Below are 22,731 nucleotides of genomic sequence, written 5' to 3'. Positions count from 1 at the left end.
TCCATAGCTCCAACACTTTAAGGATTATCCCAATCATGCTAGAAGTCAATTGTATTGTAAAAGTTTCTATAAACTTTGTTACCTCATCATACTCTACCATCCTCTATTTGGATATTTTTTAGACCGTATGATTTGATATCTCTGTTAATACATTTAAAAATAATAAAATAGAGAAGAACACTCGCAGTAAAATATACATATACAATATAACATTCATATATTTTTAAAATCAATTTAAGGAGGAAGGTGTTTTTTCCCTCTATTTGTTTCCATAAGGGGGTTGCATTTCATTATATTCTTAAGAGGGAAGTGTCGGAAACAAAAAAAAAATAGCGCAACTACAATATATTTTTTGTGACTTACGTTGCAACTATGCATCAAAAACACAAATATTATATTTGCCAATAAGCATAAGCATTGCTATATGTTTACATGCTAAAAAAATAATATGCTAAATATAGTAATTAATAGCGCAATATGAAAAAATTATAAACATGTACAAAAGTTTAGTATAATTGTAGTTAGTTCAAATCAACCTAATTCTACAAATTATTTTGGGCGAACATGAATGTAGTTGCGGGATTTGCGAGTTTTAATGTTGTAACGGGAATAGACTATCCTTCAATGTGTGTGCTCTTTGGTTCTCTTCATGTAACATTATCTCCATAATGGTCAGTGATCGCACAGTATAATGGGGTGGCGCGAAGGGCCCACAGGGAGGCAAGATGGACCCCTTGAGTGGTGCAAAGAATTTGCGATTCCCGATCTAGTGGCCACAGTGTGTCTCGGAAAGAATGTCCCAGGAGCACGGAAGTGCCGAATAACCGATTTTGTGTCGGGCATCCCCTGAGCCCCCAATGCACGTTGGAAGAAGCAGACCCGCCGCTTTCAATGCTGATTGGGTTTGGAGGGGAGGCAGAGTCCGGGACGGTGAGTAGAGCATCTAAGCCGCACGGGAAGATTTTGTCATATCACGTCTATCACTCAAATTTTAACGATTTTGTAGTTTTTAGAGATTTGTTTGCAATCACATGACCGTGCTATGATCCAAAGCCGTTCATGTCCATAGATATGCACGGCAAAACATCACGTTTGCACGAGATTCGATCTTGACCGGTTCTGGCACGCGTGAGGCTAAATATCAGGCAAAACCCCATGGAGCTCCACTTAAAGGCTATCAGATGCTTGTATTTATGACCTTGCTACAATCCAAAGTCGGCCCATATATATGCACGGCAAAATAGCATGTCTGCATTCTGGCTCGCGTGATCGAGGCTTATGTCAGCAAAACCCTATGGAGCTCCACTTAGAGGCCATCACATGCTTGTATTTATGGCCTTGGTCGGCATTGTATAAGGTTCTGATCTCCGTTTCGCGTCACCTAACCCTCGGTCAAGCCTCGGACGAATACATAAACTTGGCTGTTTCAGACAGACCTGAGATAAGTTTTTGTATCGAAAGTACGGTGCCGGAATCATCTGCCAGTTTGGTAGACAACTCACGCAGGGACAAGATGATGAATTCCTTCACGAGAGTGCAGTATACGCGCCGATCCAACCACACCGAAGATATCATTTCTCCATTACTACTCGCTTGCTGCCTTGCTGGTGGTTCGTGTTCCTGCCGCATAATTTGCTTGCATGGTCCGTGGGTGGGTGCACGGCCGGACGGATGCCCCACGAACACGAGAGCTGCGTGCATGGACCGGCCACAAAGTTATTCTCTCATGCGGTGCCGGCCTCGATCTCGAGGCGTGGACGGCTGCGACAGCTGATCCATCCGCTTTGGCGGTGAATTTCTGCACCAAAAGGAACAGGACATAGGGCACGCACATCAGATCACAGCCAGAACTGAAGAGAAGAGAGAGCTAGAACTAGGAAGGGGCGATCGAAAGCGAGCACAGCAGATGCCAACGCCAAGTTGCCAAATTAATCGAGCGATTTTTACTCTAGTGGGCAGGGAATCAACGCACGCCACGCGCGCCATGCCGAGCCAGCTCCAGGCTCTGCGTCCCCAACCGTAAGTAATTGCGTTTCACCTCGATCCTGGCTGCAGCGGCACGGCGGCAAGTCTAGTTTAGCTACCAGGCCGGCCAACGCCATGCCATGCATGCCCGGCCAAAGACTACGCCAGTAAAAAGCGTAAAACCCTGCAGGCAGGCCGAGATGGGATCGCTCGATCGCGCGCCGAGACTAGTCGCCGTCGTTCGTCGGGTGCATGCAGCCTGCATCATGCCTTCTCGTCTTGGACGCGTCGTCCCCGCCACGGCGCAAGCGCGCGCGCAGCTACTGGTACTGTTCGCCGGTGGCGGTCCGGGCTGGCTAGGGCTAGCGGGGGGCAGACCGGCGGGTCATCCGGCAGAAGGGTAGGGCCGTCGCGGAGAATGTACGTATGTGGATTGCATCGGGGTCGTGTCCAAGATGCCACGGTACGGCGAGGGGCATGCGTGTCGCCGTTCCGGTCAAACCATCGTTCGATCACCGTGGGACGTTACAACTTGGCGCATGCAAATTTCGGGGACCGGCAAATTGGGGCTAGGGTCAGGGAGCGTGACGAGAGCCTCGACAACTGCGGCAACTTGGTGAAACATGCAAGGACATCTCCAGTGTGTTGGGCAAAAGGATACTCTCCTAATTAAGATTTATAAATATATATAAATGCGTTTTATTCTATAGATACATCCAAATCTAAATAAATACGAGTCATAATTAGGTGAGATTAGTTTTAGATTACTACTCCCTCCATACCGGATTAATGGACAAATACGCACTTCGAGAAACACGTTTGACTACTAATATGGTCAACAAAATATAAGATATATATCACAAAAATTATATTATTGGAAATATTTTTTGAATATGAATCCAAAGGTATAATTTTTGTGGCATATATCTCATATTTTGTTGATCAAATTTGTAGTCAAACTTATTTCTCGGAGTGCGTAATTGTCCATTAATCCGGTATGGAGGTAGTATGTAATATCCGAGTGAGTTTGATTATCAAAAGCAACATCATACATGCCTAACTAACCGTTCACATCAGATTAAGCACATCTTGCAAATCTGGACATGAAACAAGTACTAGTGCAACATACGAGACGTACATCGCGATCAAAAAGGTTGCTCCAGCGGCAACATCACCATGATTGATGCTGATGTTGCCCATGGTGCTATCAAAGTCGCTGGATTTGTCGAGGAGGCACACAAACCGACGAGGAAGAACTCAAACAACAGCGAGCAGTTGCGCCTAGACACTGCCAAAATCCTTACCGTCCGTCTCCAGGCGCAGGATCTCGACAAACGGGTTATTGGTGGCCTCTTCTCGCGGACGGCCATGTACACATTCGCCGGGATAGAGAGCCATTGGCCGGTGCACCAAGCAAATATTTAGGCCTCCTCCTTTTTCCATTTTTCTTCGCTTAATACAACTTCATGTTTGACAATTTTAGGCCAGAAAATACTATATAGGCCCATTTTTTAGCCCAAAATGTTTGCTTAGCAGTTTTGCCCCCACCCACAAGGCCCGCCACTGACTACAATAGGTTCAATCAAGAGACAAATCCTATACATCGACCAGGTCGGTGTGTACGGGCATGCCGCACACCCCTGGTCGGGTATAGGGCCCGACCCATTTTGGCCTTTTCCCTTCTTTTTCCCGTTTTCTGTTTATTCTTTCTCTTTTCTTTTCTGTTTCTTTTTCCTGTTTTTTGTTTCATTTTTCATTTTTCTCAAATTCATAAAACGTGCAATTTTAAAAAATGTTAAATTTTGAAAACTGTTCAAACTTTAAAATTGTTCAAACTAAAAAATGTTCAAACTTAAAAAATGTTCAAATCTAAAAATGTTCAAAGTGAAAAAATTGTTCGTATTTGAAAAATGTTCATATCAAAATATGTTCCAATTTAAAATATGTTTGTGTTCGTAAAATGTTCAAATTTTAAAGAAAATTAAAATTTTAAAAATGTTCAATCTCAAAAAATGTTCAAATTTGAAAAATGTTAAAATTCTAAAAATTGTTTTTATTTTTTATTTTCTAATAAAATAATTTTAAAAAAAGTCATAAAAATTAAACCTTTCGGATTTTAAAAGAAATGGATTCAAAAATATTTCTGCTTTTTAAATAACGAAAATATATAAACAGAAAAGAGAAGGAGAATAAGAAAAACAAAAAAGAACTTACCTGATGGGCCGCGGCCCACTACAGAACGGCCGGGTCGGGGGTGCGGCACCCCATCCGCACCGACCCCGGTCGGTGTATAGCACCTCCCCAATCAAGCAGCTTCAGATGAATACACAGCCGCGCTCTGGAGTACTTCGGCCTGTCCCCAGAAAGCAACGTACGAATCGAGTCATGCATGTCGCCGGCGCAGTCAAACGATGTCGTTTGATCACTGTTGGACGTTGCTACTTGACGCATGCAGATTATGGGTACCGGCGACCGGCTCGGGGCTGGGGACCTTGAAGTCCTCAAAAATTGCGGCGATTTAGTGAAACTTGCAACAACATTGGCACTGTTGGGCAAAACTATAACCTGCTAGTTACAAGGTGGTTCTATCCCGTTGTGGGATTTGATTTTTCAAATTTTCTGTAATATTGTTTTTTAAATAAAGGTTGAGTTTGACCAGAATGTTTCAAATAATCCAAAATACAGTTGTTTTCTCTATGTTATTAAATCCCAAAAAACCGAAATGCATCGTTAGCCGAGCTTCGTAGGGGTTAACCAAAGCATAAAACCAAGATGACCGAACTAAAGTTATAATTTTGAAAATATGGACTGAATTACAAATGGAGCCCTAGCTTAACCTTTTATTTTAAATTTCCTGATTTAGTCAGTGTGTTAGTTTTCTCCTCGAAATCATAATATACAAACAGGATCATGAAAATATGAGTTGCAACACAACTTTGGTTCATTGTTGGGGACTGTTATTTTGCGTTGTGCCAAATAGGAGGCCAAACGCAAAACTCTCATATATTGTGTTTCGCCCCTCTGCAGTTTTTGTCAAACTCTGCCATCGCCGGTTAGCTAAAACATAAAAAACGAAGATGATCTAACTAAATTTAGGTTTTCACAATTGCACACCACATTCAAGAGACAAATCTAGCTGAGCTATTCATTTTATATTTCTTGATTTAGTCATTTTTTTGCTCCCCCATATCCTAATTATATTGAAAGAATGGTGAAAGTATCCGTTGTATTGTTGTACTCACTTGTTTTCTAACATGAGTATGCTTATCCACGAAGAAGTCATATACAATTAAACAATATACATATTTATGTAACATGAAAAAGGGGAAGAAAATCATAGGAACTTGAAGCTTAGCAAACACAACTCTGGTTTATTGCTTAAGGGAGGCTTGATGCCATTTTTACGTGTTCTGTTTACATGTGAAATTGTTTTAGCAGAATCTTCAAATTGATTATTTACTCTCTACCTTTTAATAATAATTATCAAAGTACAAAAAATAATTTCTCATGCATATCGAAACAAATGTTCTTGTATCTGAAAATATATTTTCCACAATAAATGTTTTTGTATCACATGGAAAAATTGTATTCTTATTAATTAACAAATGTATAAATAAGAAGCATTTGCATAAAATCAAATTCATGTCCTTTTAGAAATAATGATCATCTACCATATAGATATTGCTCACATATATTAATGGAAATTCTCACGTGTCTAAAAAAGTTGATCATGCATGTTAGAGCACACAATGTCAATATATTGACATATTTTATATAAAGAATGGGGGGAGGGGGAAGTGAAAATAGCAATAAACAAAAATGAAATAGGAAAATGACAAGCGAAAGTTAATAGAATAAACTAAGTGAAATGTCATAATAAATGAATAAATATGTAAACTTAAAAGAGAGAAATAGAGAGAAAAAAAAAACTGCGAAAATATAAAAAGGAAAACAAAAAAGTCCGAAGTTTAGTGGGCTAGCCCACCAGTGGCCATGCGTGGACGCTACATTTCTATTCGACTGCCTGATTGGGCATCAAATAGAATGCCTTACCGTTTCCTTTTTGGGTCATAGATTAATTTTGAGCCCAGTTCCTTGTTGAGCTACTAAACTAATCCGTGGGCCATTGCATTCGTGTGCTCGGTCGTTCTATTTCACCGTGAAACCAGTCCAACTAAATTACAAATTTTACTTAAAAACTAAAATGCAAATTATTATTGTGCTATGAAAACAAAAAAAAGAGATATCGCAGGTAGGAGCAGCGCTAGAAAGGACCACCCCTTGTACAAACTGCCCGTGCACCATGGTGGCAAGGGGATTCTAGTGGCTCAAAGAACATTGCGTGCCAACACGGTGACGCCTACATGCGCCGTCGTTCCTTCTTGAAGGGTGTCGGGTGTACCCCTTTCCCACTCCCTTCCGTGTACCTAGAGAAATCATACGACCAGTCCGAGCAAAAGCGTCGTTATCGTCACATTTCTTCTTGAAGGTGTTGCTTGGTAGCCGGCAATTAGGCAGCATATGAGCGTGGTTGGACTTCTTCGGAGGACGTTCCATCATCGCTTTTGTTGATTTGGGCATTAGTTTCTCTTGCTTCCTCTTTTGTTTCTCTTGAACTTGTTTGTTGTTGTTTTCACCAGCAGGAACCTTTCAGTTATGTCGTGTGGTTGTTATATTAATACCGCTGGGCGAAATCCTATTTCGAGGAAGAACATATTGGGATGGTCGAGGGGTGCCAAGCAGGTCGGTATCAGTATCACCAACGAAGATAACAAAAGAACGTCCTGATAAGTCTGACAGTGACAATAAAACACCCTACTTAGATTGCAGTATATATAATGGATTAGCATTATAGCAAGACAAGTCTATGAAGACAAAAAAGAAAAACTTATGGTTTTATTAGCCAAGGAGAAGCAGTAGCGTGAGCAAGCACAACGCCGCGAACACGGCCGGGGCCTTGTCGTCCGCGACGCACACCATTCCCAGATTCCCTCGGCCGGCGTCAATCTTTGAAAACCAGGAGACCCGGCCGTTCCGGCCCGGTCCGGCGCAGCTGCGTCCGTCACGTGGAAACGTACGCTTGGCCCAAAAATTCCTCCGGCCCCTCCGCTCCGAAGTCTCCGTCCACGGCAAATCTCCGTCCCGCTCCGCCCGCCACGGCATGCCGGACTTTCCTCCCGACAAACAACTCCAGCACGAGCTGCTCCTCCCACCGCCGCACCCTACGCCTACGCGTGATAAACAATTGACCGCAGGAGTCGGTGCAACCGAAGCGTCACGAAGACGGCAGCAGGTAGGTGACCCGGTCATCATCCCGATCCGTAGATTATATCATGGCAGCTGCGAGCTGCTAGCCGTCGAGCAGAAGCAACCAACCCACTTCGACGACACTCGCGAGGTACCAGTAGGCGGCAGCGGCCGCGAAGAGGACTGCATTATTCCAAGGTCCGGGCTCCGAGAAGAAGGTGTGCTGCGAATTCACCCATGCAACAGGCGGCGGGGCGGACGTGGTCGCCCATGGCGACGGAGGCCAACCCCTACGCGATGCCGCCGCCGGCGCAGAAGAGTGCGTGTGCCCGGCGTGGCAAAGTTCACCTGAATTGCCCCCTCGATGTCCCCTCGCTGATGGAAACGACCCTGTTGTTCCGCAGGCAGAAAGGAGACGGTGAAGGACGCGCTGTCGGTGTGGGGGCGCAAGGTCGGCGAGGCGACCAGGAAGGCCGAGGACCTGTCGCGCAACACATGGCAGCACCGTGAGCACTTCTTCCCCAAACATCAGCACCGATCATCAGAACATATATACATGCTCTTCGTTTAGCTAAGTTGTAACCCTGTGATCGCTCCATCTGCAGTTCGGACGGCGCCTAGCATCACGGAGGCGGCGGTGGGGAGGATCGCGCAGGGGACCAAGGTGCTGGCGGAGGGCGGCCACGACAGGATCTTCCGCCAGGCATTCAGCGCGCCGCCGGACGAGCAGCTCCGCAAGTCCTACGCATGCTACCTCTCCACCTCCGCCGGGCCCGTCATGGGGGTCATGTACCTCTCCACCGCCAGGGTCGCCTTCTGCAGCGACACCCCGCTCTCGTACCAGCCCGCCGCCGGCGACAGGGCGGAGTGGAGCTACTACAAGGTACGCTATATCCCATTCCGAATCTCAGTTTCTGCGTCACACGTACTTGTCCGCTTGTCTTGTGCCGTCCAAATTAACTGCCGACTGATGGCGCCGACGTTGCAGGTGGCGATCCCTCTGCACCGGCTGAGGGCGGCAACCCCGTCGGCCAGCAACCTCAAGCCAGCCGAGAAGTTCATCCAGCTCGTGTCCGTGGAGAACCACGAGTTCTGGCTCATGGGCTTCGTCAACTACAACAGCGCCGTCATGCACCTCCAAGAAGCTCTCAGCGGCTTCCACAATTTGCAAGCGTGACGACGGACGGCACCAGCTGGCCGGGCCGCATATACATGCGGTATGTGGTACAGATTGTTCACTAATCATCCGGCGTTCGTGTCGGTGTTGCAGAGGAACAGAAGTATTGCAGCATTCTGTTACCCGTGGCGTTCTGTGTCAGGTATTAATGTGCAAATCGTTGTGTCCAAAGAGTGCCCTCTGTAAAAATTATTTTTGAAACATACCGACGAAATCAAAGAGACAAATACACCTGAAGTCCAATAATTTGTCCTCCATGTGAAGCTTTGGTCCTACATTTTGTAGAACGTGGTATTGCAGTCCTACAACTTGCGTTTGATGTGACGTCCAGGTCCTCAGATGCGGATTGAGCCTACGTGGAGTCCGAGTCGCTGCCAGCCAGGCGAAATCCGCGCCACGCGGGTGGTTATTTGTCACGTTGAACATTTTGCAGAAAACCCCCTCACTTTATTCGCTGCACCAATCCGTCATCCCGCTCGCTTCCCTCTGCTCCTTCAATTAAGCCGGCTCGCTCGTGCAGTTCGTCCTGTTCGTAGAGGAGAAGAACTGCCACACCGCTCCACTCGCGCCGCGGCGAATTCTGGTCGCCGTCAATGGAGCCGCCGCCGCCGGGGATTCGCGAGCGGCTCTGGATGGATGACCCGCCCGCGTACGGTACGGACCCTTCCTTCGTCTCCTTCCTCTCCTCCGCTCTGTGTTCGTCGTTGCTCGCCGCCGTGGTGTTCATGTGGAGGGCCAAATCAAGGTCCTATTGATCCAAATTTTCGCGCGGAATCCAGCCGAAATCAACGACTCGTTCTACTGTGCGAGCTATTTTGTCAAATCTTAGGCTAAATCGTCTGTTTGATTTTGCCCTGTTTCGCGGAAAAGCGGCTACTGTTTGCGTTCAATCTGATGATATAGTTGTTTGATCGTTGGTTTGAGGTGTTCTTTATGTTACTGTGAGTTCGTGACGTCTCTTAGAGCAAAAAAGTTCAAGATTTACACACGTTTTAGAAATCCTTAATTCTGAATTTGGTGTCTTTTACTGTTACTGCATGTTCTGAGTCTATTTAGTGCCTTGTTTTGCATTGCAGTGACTGATCCACTGCTTGGACCAAACCTGTTTTCGTTGAAGTTAGCCACCAAGGTAGTTTCTTTGGATTTGGTGTAAATTTGGAGTATCTGAATGACTCAATCTCAGTCTTCGACAACCTGTTGATTGATGAGTGGTCCAATGCAAAAGTGGTTGAAATCCTTTCATACCTTGAATGTATGAGGGATGAGAAGGTTCATGTGTACTGGATGTACCCTAGGAAGAGTTTGTATGAAGGATTGATGCCACTTGTCACTGAATCTCACTGCATCGAAATGAGAAGAGCTACTGCACTTGATAAGAGTCTGGCTATCTTTGTTGATCACAGCAATTGGGTGAGCATCATAAGATCTGACATTATCCTCACCAGACCTGCATTTGCAGTACATGAGCCAGTTGCTGCTAGGCAAGCAAGAACTGATGGTGGTCAAGGATCAGTGGCAGCACAATCTACATCAATTGTTGTTGCACATGAACCTGGGAAAGAGTGTGACCAATCACATGTTGCTGATTCAGATAGTTCCAGTGGGAGTGATTGGTGTGACAGTGACTATGATGCACAGTATGGGGATGATGACTTGTTTCTGGACAATGTTGACATAGATGTTAATGACAACAATGAGAGGATTCCAATTGATGATAATGAAGATGAAGCAACACTTGGATGACACTGACTTGAATCTGCAACAAGGAGAAAGGGACCTGTTACTAGCCAAGATGAATGCTTTTAATCCAGAAGTTGACATGGATAGGCCCATCCTGAAGAGAGGATTGCAATTTGCAAACATAGAGGAGGCAAGACAAGCACTAAATGCATACATTGTCAGGGAAAGAGTGAAGATTAGGAGGATCAAGAATGATAGAACTAGACTGCATGCTGTTTGTGATTTGGATTGCCCCTGGTACATGAGAGTTGGATTTGATTTGAGGAGGAGTGGTGGGTTTGTGATAACTCAATATGAAGGCAACCATAGATGTGAAAAGTTTTATGAAATGAGAGTTCTGACTGCTGCTTTTCTTGCCAAGCAGTTCATTCAAGAATTTAGGGACAATCAGAAGATGGATCTAACTACATTTGCAACCAAAGTTCAGCGTGAATATCATATATTGCCTGCCAGATGGAAGCTAGGAAGAGCAAGGAAGGCATCCCTACTGGAAATTCATGGCAATGAAGAAGCTCAATTTGCTCAACTGAGGGAATATGGTGAGGAACTGAAGATGTCTAATCCTGGCTCTACCTTTTTCTTGTCCACAAATAAAGTTACTGTGCCACGGACTGATGAGGTTAAGGAGCATCTAGCAACAATGTATTGGTCATATGATGCCTGCAACAGGGGTTTTCTTGCAGGATGTAGGCCACTGATTTGTGTAGATGGATGTCACATAAAGACAAGATACAAAGGAGTGTTTCTAACTGCTGTTGCCATAGATCCTAATGACTGCATCTTCCCCATTGCAATGGGCATGGTTGAGGTAGAATGCAAGAGTGCATGGGAATGGTTTCTACAGACATTGAAAGATGATCTAAATATCACCAACACATCTCATTGGACAATCATGAGTGATAGGCAGAAGGGTCTGATCCTGGCTGTGGAAATGGTGTTTCCTGAGGTAGAGCACCGATTTTGTGTTAGGCATTTGAGACAAAACTTCCAAAAGGCTGGTCACAGAGGAGAGACACTAAAAACAACTTATGGGCTATTGCTAGGTCGACTAGTATTCCAAAGTGGGAGAAAAGCATGGAGAAGATGAATGCTGACAACAAGGAGGAATATATGTGGGTTGAAGCATTGGATCCCAAGTCATGGATTAAGGCATTCTTCTCTGATTTTTGCAAATGTGACATGTTACTGAACAACCATTCAGAGGTGTTCAACAGTTACATCTTGCCATGTAGGGAAAATCTTGTTTTGTCTATGCTTGAAATGTTGTTGTACAAAGCAATGAACAAAAATCTATCCAAGCAGAGAGATGGTGCTAAGTGGCATGGAAGAATTTGCCCAAAAATTAAAAAGAAGCTGGACAAGTTAGAAGAGTGGAGTTTGAATTGCATTGTCAGTCTAGGTGGAGATCACAAGTTCTCAGTGCTAGCACATGAGCTAGAGAGAAGCTATTGTGTTATCCTGTCACTAAAAACTTGTGATTGCAACAGGTGGCAGCTAACAGGCATCCCATGCCATCATGCAATTGCCCGTTGCAGGTTAGATAGAATGACACCAGACAATTTGGTGCACCCTTCTACACAGTGGAAGCATACAACAGAGCATATGGATTCAATTTAGCACCACTTAGAGGAAGAATTTTCTGGCCTAAAGTGAATGCACCTGCAGTACTCCCCCCTCTGATCACAAAGGTTATGGGACGGCCAAAGAAAAATAGAAGAAAAGCACCAGAAGAGAAACTTGTTAAGGGAAAGATAGTGTTTACCAAAGCTGGAGGGCAGATCCACTGCTCTATCTGTGGTCGACCTGGTCACAACAAGAAGGGTCACATGAAGTTTATGCAAAGCCTTGTTGAAGATCAACATAATGGTATCATTGGAGAAGATCAGGATTTTGATATGCCTGAGATATTGCAGGTTAGTACCACAACATTCCTGATCTTACATTATTCATGACACACACCTAGTAATGACACACTCACTTGCTTGTCTTCTATGCTTTCTCTGCTTTCTATACATGTAAACAAATTCTGTTATTGTGCACATAATCTATTCCCACAAACACCTGATGAAATGCTAGACCCAAGTGTAACACGTGATCACATGGTGTATATGATGAGACAGGAGGTAAATGTTTCAGTTAGCTCATTTATACAGAGATAAAATTACTATATTGTCACTATTTCAGTTAGCTAATGCACCATTTGATGTAGGCTGCAGCGCATGCACCATTTGATGTAGTGCAAGAACCATTGCCAGAGAGTCAGTTTGTGGTAGCTGCTGATACGTCTCCAACGTATCGATAATTTCTTATGTTCTATGCCATATTATTGATGATACCTACATGTTTTATGCACACTTTATGTCATATTCGTGCATTTTCTGGAACTAACCTATTAACAAGATGCCGAAGTGCCGATTCTTTGTTTTCTGCTGTTTTTGGTTTCAGAAATCCTAGTAACGAAATATTCTCGGAATTGGACGAAATCAAAGCCCGGGGGCCTATTTTCTCACGAAGCTTCCGGAAGTCCGAAGGAGAGACGAAGAGGGGCCACGGAGGGGCCACACTATAGGGCGGCGCGGCCCCCCTTGGCCGCGCGGCCCTGTGGTGTGGGGCCCCCGTGCCGCCTCTTGACCTACCCTTCCGCCTACAAATAGCCTCCGTGACGAAACCCCCGGTACCGAGAGCCACGATACGGAAAACCTTGCGAGACGCCGTCGCCGCCGATCCCATCTCGGGGGATCCGAGGAGATCGCCTCCGGCACCCTGCCGGAGAGGGGAATCATCTCCCGGAGGACTCTACACCGCCATGGTCGCCTCCGGAGTGATGAGTGAGTAGTCTACCCCTGGACTATGGGTCCATAGCGGTAGCTAGATGGTTGTCTTCTCCTCATTGTGCTTCATTGTTGGATCTTGTGAGCTGCCTAACATGATCAAGATCATCTATCTGTAATACTCTATGTTGTGTTTGTCGGGATCCGATGGATAGAGAATACTATGTCATGTTAATTATCAAGTTATTATACATGTGTTGTTTATGATCTTGCATGCTCTCCGTTTCTAGTAGAGGCTGCGGCCAAGTTTTTACTTTTAACTCCAAGAGGGAGTACTTATGCTCGATAGTGGGTTCATGCCTGCATTGACACCGGGACGAGTGACGAAAGTTCTAAGGTTGTGTTGTGCTTGTTGCCACTAGGGATAAAACATTGGCGCTATGTCCGAGGATGTAGTTGTTGATTACATTACGCACCATACTTAATGCAATTGTCACGTTGTTTGCAACTTAATACTGGAGGGGGTTCGGATGATAACTCTGAAGGTGGACTTTTTAGGCATAGATGCGGTTGGATGGCGGTCTATGTACTTTGTCGTAATGCCCAATTAAATCTCACTATACTTATCATGTCATGTATGTGCATTGTTATGCCCTCTCTATTTGTCAATTGCCCGACTGTAATTTGTTCACCCAACATGCTTTTATCTTATGGGAGAGACACCTCTATTGAACTGTGGACCCCGGTCCATTCTTTAATACTGAAATACAAATCTGCTTGCAATACTTGTTTTACTTGTTTTCTCTCGCAAATAATCATCTTCCACACAATACGGTTAATCCTTTGTTACAGCAAGCCGGTGAGATTGACAACCTCACTTGTTTCGTTGGGGCAAAGTACTTTGGTTGTGTTGTGCGGGTTCCACGTTGGCGCCGGAATCTCCGGTGTTGCGCCGCACTACATCCCGCCGCCATCAACCTTCAACGTGCTTCTTGGCTCCTCCTGGTTCGATAAACCTTGGTTTCTTTCCGAGGGAAAACTTGCTGCTGTGCGCATCATACCTTCCTCTTGGGGTTGCCCAACGAACGTGTGAAATACACGCCATCAAGCATATTTTCCGGCGCCGTTGCCGGGGAGATCAAGACACGCTGCAAGGGGAGTCTCCACTTCTCAATCTCTTTACTTTGTTTTTGTCTTGCTTTATTTTATTTACTACTTTGTTTGCTGCACTTATATCAAAACACAAAAAAATTAGTTGCTAGCTTTACTTTATTTACTGTCTTGTTCGCTATATTGAAAACACAAAAAAATTAGTTTACTTGCATTTACTTTATCTAGTTTGCTTTATTTACTATCGCTAAAATGAGTAATCCCGAAGTTGAAGTTCGTTCATTTAAGCAACAAGGGGGAGAATGTTTAAAAGATGCTTGGTATAGAATTAGTGATGCCCATAATAGGTGCACTAAGAAACACTCCACTACTATTTTACTCAGGAATTTTTATGTTGGTATCTCTAGCTGGAATAGATATGTTCTTGATTGTCTCGCGGGAGGTAACTTCCTAGGTGCTCCCGCTTTAGAAGCTAGCTGCGTTATTGAGAGTTTATTTGGAACACCACCTGTTAATGAAACTAAAAGTGAAACCTCCCTTGAGGATGTTATGAAAAAATTGGAAACCATAGAGAAAAATTGTAGCGTTGAAACTAAATTGGAAATATTACTTGATAATACTGATAAACTTGATAAAATCCTAGGAGGAATTAATGAAAGGATTGCTACTCTAGAAACTTGTGCTATCCATGATAACCAAACCCATAGAATTGGTAAACTTGAAGAAGCTATGAGAAAATTGGGTTCAACTTTTTCTTCTCTTAAATTTAATGAGAAAGCTTATGTGGGTAAGGAGCAAAAATTCATGTATGTTTCTAAGGTGCCTAAACCAAAGAATTACTATAGGCATAAAATTGATAAAACTCCCAACACCGCTGGTAATGATGTTGATGCTTCGTCTCTTGATGTTACTTGAGATACACTTTCTGCGCCTAGCTGAAAGGCGTTAAAAAAGCGCTTATGGGAGACAACCCATGTTTTTACCTACAGTACTTTGTTTTTATTTTGTGTCTTGGAAGTTGTTTACTACTGTAGCAACCTCTCCTTATCTTAGTTTTATGTTTTGTTGTGCCAAGTAAAGTCTTTGATAGTAAAGTAAGTACTAGATTTGGATTACTGCGCAGAAACAGATTTCTTTGCTGTCACGAATCTGGGTCTAATTCTCTGTAGGTAACTCAGAAAATTATGCCAATTTACGTGAGTGATCCTCAGATATGTACGCAACTTTCATTCAATTTGAGCATTTTCGTTTGAGCAATTCTGGTGGCCTAATAAAATCCATCTTTACGGACTGTTCTGTTTTGACAGATTCTGTCTTTTATTTCGCATTGCCTCTTTTGCTATGTTGGATGAATTTCTTTGATCCATTAATGTCCAGTAGCTTTATGCAATGTCCAGAAGTGTTAATAATGATTGTGTCACCTCTGAACATGTGAATTTTTATTATGCACTAACCCTCTAATGAGTTGTTTCGAGTTTGGTGTGGAGGAAGTTTTCAAGGATCAAGAGAGGAGTATGATGCAATATGATCAAGGAGAGTGAAAGCTCTAAGCTTGGGGATGCCCCGGTGGTTCACCCCTGTATATATTAAGAAGACTCAAGCGTCTAAGCTTGGGGATGCCCAAGGCATCCCCTTCTTCATCGACAACATTATCAGGTTCCTCCCCTGAAACTATATTTTTATTCGGCCACATCTTATGTACTTTGCTTGGAGCGTCGGTTTGTTTTTGTTTTTGTTTTGTTTGAATAAAATTGATCCTAGCATTCACTTTATGGGAGAGAGACACGCTCCGCTGTTGCATATGGACAAATACATCCTTAGGTTCTACTCATAGTATTCATGGCGAAGTTTCTCCTTCGTTAAATTGTTATATGGTTGGAATTGGAAAATGCTACATGTAGTAACTCTAAAATGTCTTGGATAATTTGATACTTGGCAATTGTTGTGCTCATGTTTAAGCTCTTGCATCATATACTTTGCACCCATTAATGAAGAAATACTTAGAGCTTGCTAATTTGGTTTGCATATTTGGTTTCTCTAGAGTCTAGATAACATCTAGTATTGAGTTTTGAACAACAAGGAAGACGGTATGGAGTCTTATAATGTTTACCATATGTCTTTTATGTGAGTTTTGCTGTACCGTTCATCCTTGTGTTTGTTTCAAATAGCCTTGCTAGCCTAAACCTTGTATCGAGAGGGAATACTTCTCATGCATCCAAAATCCTTGAGCCAACCACTATGCCATTTGTGTCCACCATACCTACCTACTACATGGTATTTATCCGCCATTCCAAAGTAAATTGCTTGAGTGCTACCTTTAAAACTCCATCATTCACCTTTGCAATATATAGCTCATGGGACAAATAGCTTAAAAACTATTGTAGTATTGAATATGTACTTATGCACTTTATCTCTTATTAAGTTGCTTGTTGAGCGATAACCATGTTTCGGGGACGCCATCAACTATTCCTTGTTGGATATCATGTGAGTTGCTATGCATGTCCGTCTTGTCCGAAGCAAGAGAGATCTACCACCTTCATGGTTGGAGCATGCATGTTGTTAGAGAAGAACTTTGGGCCGCTAACTAAAGCCATGATTCATGGTGGAAGTTTCGGTTTGGACATATATCCTCAATCTCATATGAGAATAAAAATTGTTGCCACATGCTTATGCATTAAAGAGGAGTCCATTATCTGTTGTCCATGTTGTCCCGGTATGGATGTCTAAGTTGAGAATAATCAAAAGCGAGAAATCCAAAATGCGAGCTTTCTCCTTAGACCTTTGTACGGGCGGCATGGAGGTACCCCATTGTGACACTTGGTCAAAACATGTGCATTGCAAAGATCCGGTAGTCCAAGTTAATTAGGACAAGGTGCGGGCACTATTAGTATACTATGCATGAGACTTGCAACTTGTAAGATATAATGTACATAACTCATATGCTTTATTACTACCGTTGACAAAATTGTTTCATGTTTTCAAAATAAAAGCTCTAGCACAAATATAGCAATCGATGCTTTCCTCTTTGAAGGACCATTCTCTTTACTTTTATGTTGAGTCGGTTCACCTATCTCTCTCCACCTCAAGAAGCAAACACTTGTGTGAACTGTGCATTGATTCTTACATACTTGCATATTGTACTTGTTATATTACTCTATGTTGACTATTATCCATGAGATATACATGTTACAAGTTGAAAGCAACCAGCTGAAACTTAATCTTCCTTTGTGTTGCTTCAATACCTTTACTTTGATTTATTGCTTTATGAGTTAACTCTTATGCAAGACTTATTAATACTTGTCTTGAAGTGCTATTCATGAAAAGTCTTTGCTATATGATTCACTTGTTTACTCATGTCATCACCATTGTTTTGATCGCTGCATCCACTACATATGTTTACAAATAGTATGATCAAGGTTATGATGGCATATCACTTCAGAAATTATCTTTGTTATCGTTTTACCTGCTCGGGACGAGCAGAACTAAGCTTGGGGATGCTTGATACGTCTCCAACGTATCGATAATTTCTTATGTTCTATGCCATATTATTGATGATACCTACATGTTTTATGCACACTTTATGTCATATTCGTGCATTTTCTGGAACTAACCTATTAACAAGATGCCGAAGTGCCGATTCTGTTGTTTTCTGCTGTTTTTGGTTTCAGAAATCCTAGTAACGAAATATTCTCGGAATTGGACGAAATCAAAGCCCGGGGGCCTATTTTCTCACGAAGCTTCCGGAAGTCCGAAGGAGAGACGAAGAGGGGCCACGGAGGGGCCACACTATAGGGCGGCGCGGCCCCCCTTGGCCGCGCGGCCCCGTGGTGTGGGGCCCCCGTGCCGCCTCTTGACCTACCCTTCCGCCTACAAATAGCCTCCGTGACGAAACCCCCGGTACCGAGAGCCACGATACGGAAAACCTTGCCGAGCCGCCGTCGCCGCCGATCCCATCTCGGGGGATCCGGGAGATCGCCTCCGGCACCCTGCCGGAGAGGGGAATCATCTCCCGGAGGACTCTACACCGCCATGGTCGCCTCCGGAGTGATGAGTGAGTAGTCTACCCCTGGACTATGGGTCCATAGCAGTAGCTAGATGGTTGTCTTCTCCTCATTGTGCTTCATTGTTGGATCTTGTGAGCTGCCTAACATGATCAAGATCATCTATACGTAATTCTCTATGTTGTGTTTGTCGGGATCCGATGGATAGAGAATACTATGTCATGTTAATTATCAAGTTATTATACATGTGTTGTTTATGATCTTGCATGCTCTCCGTTTCTAGTAGAGGCTCGGCCAAGTTTTTACTTTTAACTCCAAGAGGGAGTACTTATGCTCGATAGTGGGTTCATGCCTGCATTGACACACGGGACAGTGACAGAAAGTTCTAAGGTTGTGTTGTGTTGTTGCCACTAGGGATAAAACATTGGCGCTATGTCCGAGGATGTAGTTGTTGATTACATTACGCACCATACTTAATGCAATTGTCTGTTGTTTGCAACTTAATACTGGAGGGGTTCGGATGATAACCTGAAGGTGGACTTTTTAGGCATAGATGCAGTTGGATGGCGGTCTATGTACTTTGTCGTAATGCCCAATTAAATCTCACTATACTTATCATGTCATGTATGTGCATTGTTATGCCCTCTCTATTTGTCAATTGCCCGACTGTAATTTGTTCACCCAACATGCTTTTATCTTATGGGAGAGACACCTCTAGTGAACTGTGGACCCCGGTCCATTCTTTAATACTGAAATACAAATCTGCTTCAATACTTGTTTTACTGTTTTCTCTGCAAACAATCATCTTCCACACAATACGGTTAATCCTTTGTTACGGCAAGCCGGTGAGATTGACAACCTCACTGTTTCGTTGGGGCAAAGTACTTTGGTTGTGTTGTGCAGGTTCCACGTTGGCGCCGGAATCTGTGGTGTTGCGCCGCACTACATCCCGCCGCCATCAACCTTCAACGTGCTTCTTGGCTCCTCCTGGTTCGATAAACCTTGGTTTCTTTCTGAGGGAAAACTTGCTGCTGTGCGCATCATACCTTCCTCTTGGGGTTGCCCAACGAACGTGTGAAATACACGCCATCAGCTGCAAGAGAGAGCATGCCACAAGGAGCTGCAAGAATGACTACTACAATTATAGAAGGGAGAGCAAGAATGGCTGACAGTGCAAGAGGCGAGAGGAAGGGCAGGGACAAGTGCTGAGACTGCAAGAGGTAGAGGAAGGGTAGGGAGAAGTGCTGAGACTGCAAGAGGCAGAGGAAGGGCAGGGATAAGTGCAGAGACTGCAAGAGGCAGAGGAAGGGGGAGAACACTAGGACCAGCTAAATCTACAAAAAATGTAGGAAAGAAAAGAGCTGCAAATGCTAGTACAAGTGGAACTGCAGGCCAAAATGATGATGCAGCAACAGGTAACATTCAGAGAACAGGTTACAGAACTGGACCTGGAAGTGTGTACTACATGCTATTTGGAGATGACAGACAACCCAATTCAGTACCAGATTTAAATGACCAATGCAATGAGGATATGAACATTGGAGAGGAGCCACTTGATTTCAACAACTTCTTGTCCCTCTAGACCTCCATTCCAATTTGTAATGCAATGTACCTCTAGTTCTCCATTCCAAATTGTAATGCACTGAAGAGATGCTTCTAATGCCCAGCTGGTGACAATGTAGTGTTAAATTCTATTTTTTGGATCTATTTATGTTGCTGTTAAGATTACATATTTTCTCATGTTTGTGATTTATATTTTATCTGCCAAAATGCTGCCAAAATGCTGTTAAAATAAGCTTAAAAAGTGTACATGTCGCCGGCGACCACAAATGGGCGGCGCCGCCGTGCAGGAGTTGACGCCGGCGACCATAAATGGGCGGCGCCGCCGTGTTGGTGTTAAACATGCTTCAGATCACTGAACAACATATGCAACTGAACAACAAAACATACTAGAACTAAAACACTGGAAGCACATATATTCAATATCCATTTTCATTGCTCAAATAGTACCAACATGATACATTGTCATGCTAAAAACTGAAAACTGCTTGAGCAGTGGATACATTTTCACTCACACACTCACTGCTTGAGCATCACAACACAAACACTAAAAAATAAGAAGCAAGTAACTAAGATTGACACCAAAATGAGCTCTCTCCTATCTCTACTTCTAAGATCCTCCAAATATGCCTTCTTCATTGCTATCTTTCTTTTTTTCCTCTTCTTCAACTTCAGATCCATATGAGTTAGCTTCTCCCAAAGCAACGAATTTCCTTCCTCAATGTCTCTCACAAGTCTCCTACTAGTATCACTGACGGTTGGTTCCATTTTTACCTTCAATGTAGTAATTATCACATTTTTAGCTGAATTATTCGTCAACAATTTCACAGAGGGAAGCCGGTACGAAGAAAAAGGAAGAGCAACAACAGGGGATATGGCGCGAGGAGTGATACGTCTCTGACGTATCGATAATTTCTTATGTTCTATGCCATATTATTGATGATACCTACATGTTTTATGCACACTTTATGTCATATTTGTGCATTTTCTGGAACTAACCTATTAACAAGATGCCGAAGTGCCGATTCTTGTTTTACTGCTGTTTTTGGTTTCGGAAATCCTAGTAACGAAATATTCTCGGAATTGGACGAAATCAAAGCCCAGGGGCCTATTTTCTCACGAAGCTTCCAGGAGTCCGAAGGAGAGACGAAGAGGGGCCACGGAGGGGCCACACCATAGGGCGGCGCGGCCCCCCCTTGGCCGCGCGGCCCTGTGGTGTGGGGCCCCGTGCCGCCTCTTGACCTACCCTTCCGCCTACAAATAGCCTCCGTGACGAAACCCCCGATGCCGAGAGCCACGATACGGAAAACCTTGCCGAGACGCCGTCGCCGCCGATCCCATCTCGGGGGATCCGAGGAGATCGCCTCCGGCACCCTGCCGGAGAGGGGAATCATCTCCGGAGGACTCTACACCGCCATGGTCGCCTCCGGAGTGATGAGTGAGTAGTCTACCCCTGGACTATGGGTCCATAGCAGTAGCTAGATGGTTGTCTTCTCCTCATTGTGCTATCATTGTTGGATCTTGTGAGCTGCCTAACATGATCAAGATCATCTATACGTAATTCTATATGTTGTGTTTGTCGGGATCCGATGGATAGAGAATACTATGTCATGTTAATTATCAAGTTATTATACATGTGTTGTTTATGATCTTGCATGCTCTCCGTTTCTAGTAGAGGCTACGGCCAAGTTTTTACTTTTAACTCCAAGAGGGAGTACTTATGCTCGATAGTGGGTTCATGCCGCATTGACACACGGGACGGTGACGAGAAAGTTCTAAGGTTGTGTTGTCTTGTTGCCACTAGGGATAAAACATTGGCGCTATGTCCGAGGATGTAGTTGTTGATTACATTACGCACCATACTTAATGCAATTGTACTGTTGTTTAGCAACTTAATGCTGGAGGGGTTCGGATGATAACTCTGAAGGTGGACTTTTTAGGCATAGATGCGGTTGGATGGCGGTCTATGTACTTTGTCGTAATGCCCAATTAAATCTCACTATACTTATCATGTCATGTATGTGCATTGTTATGCCCTCTCTATTTGTCAATTGCCCGACTGTAATTTGTTCACCCAACATGCTTTTATCTTATGGGAGAGACACCTCTAGTGAGCTGTGGACCCCGGTCCATTCTTTAATGCTGAAATACAAATCTGCTGCAATACTTGTTTTACTTGTTTTCTCTGCAAACAATCATCTTCCACACAATACGGTTAATCCTTTGTTACAGCAAGCCGGTGAGATTGACAACCTCACTTGTTTCGTTGGGGCAAAGTACTTTGGTTGTGTTGTGCGGGTTCCACGTTGGCGCCGGAATCTCCGGTGTTGCGCCGCACTACATCCCGCCGCCATCAACCTTCAACGTGCTTCTTGGCTCCTCCTGGTTCGATAAACCTTGGTTTCTTTCGAGGGAAAACTTGCTGCTGTGCGCATCATACCTTCCTCTTGGGGTTGCCCAACGAACGTGTGAAATACACGCCATCAAGCATATTTTACGGCGCCGTTGCCGGGGAGATCAAGACACGTCGCAAGGGGAGTCTCCACTTCTCAATCTCTTTACTTTGTTTTTGTCTTGCTTTATTTTATTTACTACTTTGTTTGCTGCACTTATATCAAAACACAAAAAAATTAGTTGCTAGCTTTACTTTATTTACTGTCTTGTTTGCTATATCGAAAACACAAAAAAATTAGTTTACTTGCATTTACTTTATCTAGTTTGCTTTATTTACTATTGCTAAAATGGCCAACCCTGAAAATACTAAGTTGTGTGACTTCACTAGCACAAATAATAATGATTTCTTATGCACACCTATTGCTCCACCTGCTACTACAGCAGAATTCTTTGAAATTAAACCTGCTTTACTTAATCTTGTCATGAGAGAGCAATTTTCCGGTGTTAGTTACGATGATGCTTCTTTGCCCATCTCAATAATTTTGTTGAACTATGTGAAATGCAAAAGTATAAAGATGTAGATGGTGACATTATAAAATTAAAATTGTTCCCTTTCTCATTAAGAGGAAGAGCTAAAGATTGGTTGCTATCTCTGCCTAAGAATAGTATTGATTCATGGACTAAATGCAAGGATGCTTTTATTGGTAGATATTATCCCCCTGCTAAAATTATATCTTTGAGGAGTAGCATAATGAATTTTAAACAA

General features: G+C 43.6%; 1 protein-coding gene across 1 annotated transcript; it reads left to right on the top strand.

Annotated features, from left to right (window-relative positions):
• The first annotated feature begins 7,449 nt into the window (after positions 1-7,449).
• LOC124658374 (GLABRA2 expression modulator-like) lies at positions 7,450-8,389 on the top strand. Its single transcript, XM_047196723.1, has 4 exons — positions 7,450-7,535; positions 7,621-7,718; positions 7,818-8,095; positions 8,201-8,389. Exons 1-4 carry the CDS (start codon positions 7,450-7,452, stop codon positions 8,387-8,389), a joined length of 651 nt encoding a protein of 216 aa, XP_047052679.1.
• Positions 8,390-22,731: the final 14,342 nt, after the last annotated feature.

This window comes from Lolium rigidum, chromosome 5, assembly GCF_022539505.1.
Source record: "Lolium rigidum isolate FL_2022 chromosome 5, APGP_CSIRO_Lrig_0.1, whole genome shotgun sequence".
NCBI lineage: Eukaryota > Viridiplantae > Streptophyta > Magnoliopsida > Poales > Poaceae > Lolium > Lolium rigidum.
This window is presented reverse-complemented; position numbering and strand designations above follow the sequence as displayed.

Bases quoted from the DNA above. Each gene is read 5' to 3' on its own strand.
- LOC124658374 (XM_047196723.1), top strand. From the start codon at position 7,450: ATGCAACAGGCGGCGGGGCGGACGTGGTCGCCCATGGCGACGGAGGCC. The intron at 7,719-7,817 runs GTGAGCACTTCT...CTCCATCTGCAG, and splicing joins GCGCAACACATGGCAGCACC to TTCGGACGGCGCCTAGCATC. The intron at 8,096-8,200 runs GTACGCTATATC...CCGACGTTGCAG, and splicing joins CGGAGTGGAGCTACTACAAG to GTGGCGATCCCTCTGCACCG.